Source organism: Dermacentor silvarum, unplaced genomic scaffold, assembly GCF_013339745.2.
Source record: "Dermacentor silvarum isolate Dsil-2018 unplaced genomic scaffold, BIME_Dsil_1.4 Seq72, whole genome shotgun sequence".
In the NCBI taxonomy this organism is placed as follows: domain Eukaryota; kingdom Metazoa; phylum Arthropoda; class Arachnida; order Ixodida; family Ixodidae; genus Dermacentor; species Dermacentor silvarum.
The window spans coordinates 183-3,192 of NW_023606674.1; the positions used below are offsets into that span (position 1 = coordinate 183).

Below are 3,010 nucleotides of genomic sequence, written 5' to 3' on the forward strand. Positions count from 1 at the left end.
GCGAACTCCACGGCTACAATTTGTAAATTGCAATATGGGACATCAGGTAATTAGTTTAAAACCCAATTAGTGAATTTATGTTAATTATTCGATTATGCACTTCAATTTCTTGTGCAAGTAATGTCCGCCTCTTCGAGTAGGCCAGCTCATGAACTAGAATTGTGCTATCTGCCACAGGCAACCTTAAAGAAGTTTTGAAAGTGTTCGCTGAAACACCCTGTATACGGCGAACGTTTCGGCGTCATCGTCATGATCGTCAGGTGCATTTTGTTACCCCCGCAATCGCATTGTTATTTTCTTTTTCAAATTTTCTCACATTTGTACCTCGGTGGTGTCTAACTGCACACGTAGTAGAAAAATTAGAGAAGGAGCGCCAACATATTTGGGAGTGCTTGATAAATACATTTCGGTTTACCGTTCACTGAATCATCTGTCTGCGAAGAAAAAATATCGCCACTGTAAAAGAACACTTCGCCAGCCGAAAATCAGTTAATAAAGCAGTAATTTGCCTATGTACTTTCATAAATGCTACACTATAAGTGAAAGATGATAACAGATTCATTAAATGGCAGTTTTAATGGGTGACAACACGTTTCTCTCAGAGCGGAGATGCACTCAGTGGAATACGACAAGACATATTTGGATTAATCAAAGTAGGAGCACTTTTCTCGAGGATTCATTCTCGAATGCGCCGGGCACTTGAAGGCCGATGCGAAAGGAGCGAAGTTCCTTGCCGCCTTGTTGCAGTCCACGCGAAAGCGTCTCAGCGTGTTCGGCAGGTTGCACATCGTGAAGCAGGCGGTGACGAAGAACACCCGTTCTGGGCTCCATTCCTTGGCAATCGGCAGCGAGCGATCCGCGTCTTTGGCGGACGACGCCAGGAATGCCGCGTACGCAATCTCCAGAGCGGGAATCTCGGGAAACACCGTATCGAACTCGGGTCGCAGACATGACGCCTTGTTTACCGAAGTTTCCTTCCATAGCTTCGTAGGCCACGTGTCGAGGAACTCGCCGCGTCGGTCGAACGCTGGCGTGGCGCCGTCGAAAGACTTGACCACTTCTCGAGCGAACGTGAAGCCGATGCCGCCATACAAAGCGGCTTTACTGCCCGCAGCTTGGTACCAAGGAATGAAGAGAGCCGCCGCTGACACACGAACCACGTTCGAGAAGGGGTCGTACTCAAAGTACGGAAAGGCGTACGATCGTGGCGAGTCGTCGCTGCGCCTGTAGATCGGACTCATGCGCAGCTGCCGCCACCTTGTAACCGATCGAATCCAGTGTTGCGTGAAGGTAGCGTTCTCGTAGAACCAGGAGTCGAAAGCCTTGGAGAGCGCGTTATCGCTAAGAGGCTCGTATGGTGGCCAGATGACGGCTCTCTGATTCCTTAGCTGGTTTGCAACCAATTCCACTGATCCGTTGTCGGCCCACAAGGCGCTGGTCACCTTCAGGATGGCAGCTTCAGTGATGTTTGCCAGCTGCTGGTCCAGAAATGCCCTCGCCTTGGCATCAAACTGCGGGAGGAGTAGTGCTGCTGTGACGAGCCAGCGGTACGCTTTTTCGATTTCTGTAGAGCAGAAATTGTCCGCTTGCATCTCAGCCTTTGTCTCGGTGCCGTACTTGGCCAAAAGCAATTTCGAGCCGGCGAGCGGTGCGATTAGCTGCACGAATTCCCACGAAATGTGGTCTAGCAGTTGCTCGCGGCTGAAATTGGCGAACAGCCTGTCCACGACCATGAGAAGCTCTGTGTCCGCGGTCGTCACGCCATCTGAAGATATAAACTTTCCGTGGCCGACCAAGTTGCCGTTGAGAGCGTCAATCCAGCGACGGGCAGAAATATGTGGCGTATAACTTTGGATGTCTCCAAGTCGAGTGTGCTTTGGATGCATTAACTGGCTGTTTTCAACGTGAACGAAGTCTGCGTAAATCGTAGTTTGCATGCTCTTGATGTCCAGGATGGCGTCAAGGGGCCTCATATTTTCACCGGGAGCAAAAGCTCGGTGAAAACTTAACCAATACTCTACGAACTTGTCCGTGAGTAAGATGCCAGCGACGTTATTCCATCGCGCACTAAGAACTGCTGCCGGCTGCAGGAGCAAGTTTCTTCTGTCACCAATGTCAGTGGCGTGTAAAGACAAGTCAGCTCGGAACCAGATATTCGTGCCCCAGTTGAACACCAGATCGAGGATGACACCCAGCGGTTCGACTCCAGGCAAAGGTGGCTCCGGCCATCGAATCTTAAGGTTCCGCATGAATTCTTTAATCTCGTTAACTTCTCTTGTGGCTTCTTCCGCGGTCCGCTTCTCTTTGCAAGAGTCGAAGAGTGCCGCTATCCGTTTCGCGATGCGCAAGCTGCTAGCGGCTTCCTCGAGCCGTTGGCGAAAACTGTGAATCCAGTAATAATTGGCATGACTCATCATGGCCGAGCCCGTCCTGTGGCCTTCGATGCTTGGAGTCCAGCGGGAACAGGCGTACGCCTCAAAGTCGTCGCACGGATCGACGCTCGCGTTCACCCAGGCGGCGATGATCTCGGCTTGGTAGCGGCAACTCGACGTGGTGCACAGTCTGCTCCCTCTGAATGCCCTGGTGGTCGTAGGGCGCGGCATTAGGTAGATGAGAAGCGCGCACGTCACCGCCATGATGGCCGCAGCTTCGGCTGCGACCCGCTTGCATTTAGCCTTACTCCGTCGTCTCCGACCGCTGCGTCGGCTCTCCAGCAGCAACGAATCCTGCGACATCCAGCATCGGCTTTCGGTCAAATGAAAAAGACGGCATTTCGAAATTTGGTCCATATATTCACAAAAAAAGTCTTATCCTAGAGCTATCCGAGAGTAAGAGCAAGTGTCAGCCAATAGGAATTTTGGACATTAACGAAGATGGCCGGCCAATTCAAAAGAGCACTTACTAGTATGGAACCGAATTCAAACCTTTTATTGCCGGAGTAGAAGCGTGTCCGCTTCTACTCCAGCCGTGGCTGTACATGGCGCCGCTGAGCGCGGCCGAGTGCGTCTTA

General features: G+C 51.4%; 1 protein-coding gene across 1 annotated transcript; it reads right to left on the reverse strand.

Annotated features, from left to right (window-relative positions):
* Positions 1-644: 644 nt before the first annotated feature.
* On the reverse strand, positions 645-2,636 carry LOC119435455 (endothelin-converting enzyme 1). Its single transcript, XM_037702308.1, has one exon. It carries the CDS (start codon positions 2,634-2,636, stop codon positions 645-647), a length of 1,992 nt encoding a protein of 663 aa, XP_037558236.1.
* Between the last annotated feature and the right edge of the window lie 374 nt (positions 2,637-3,010).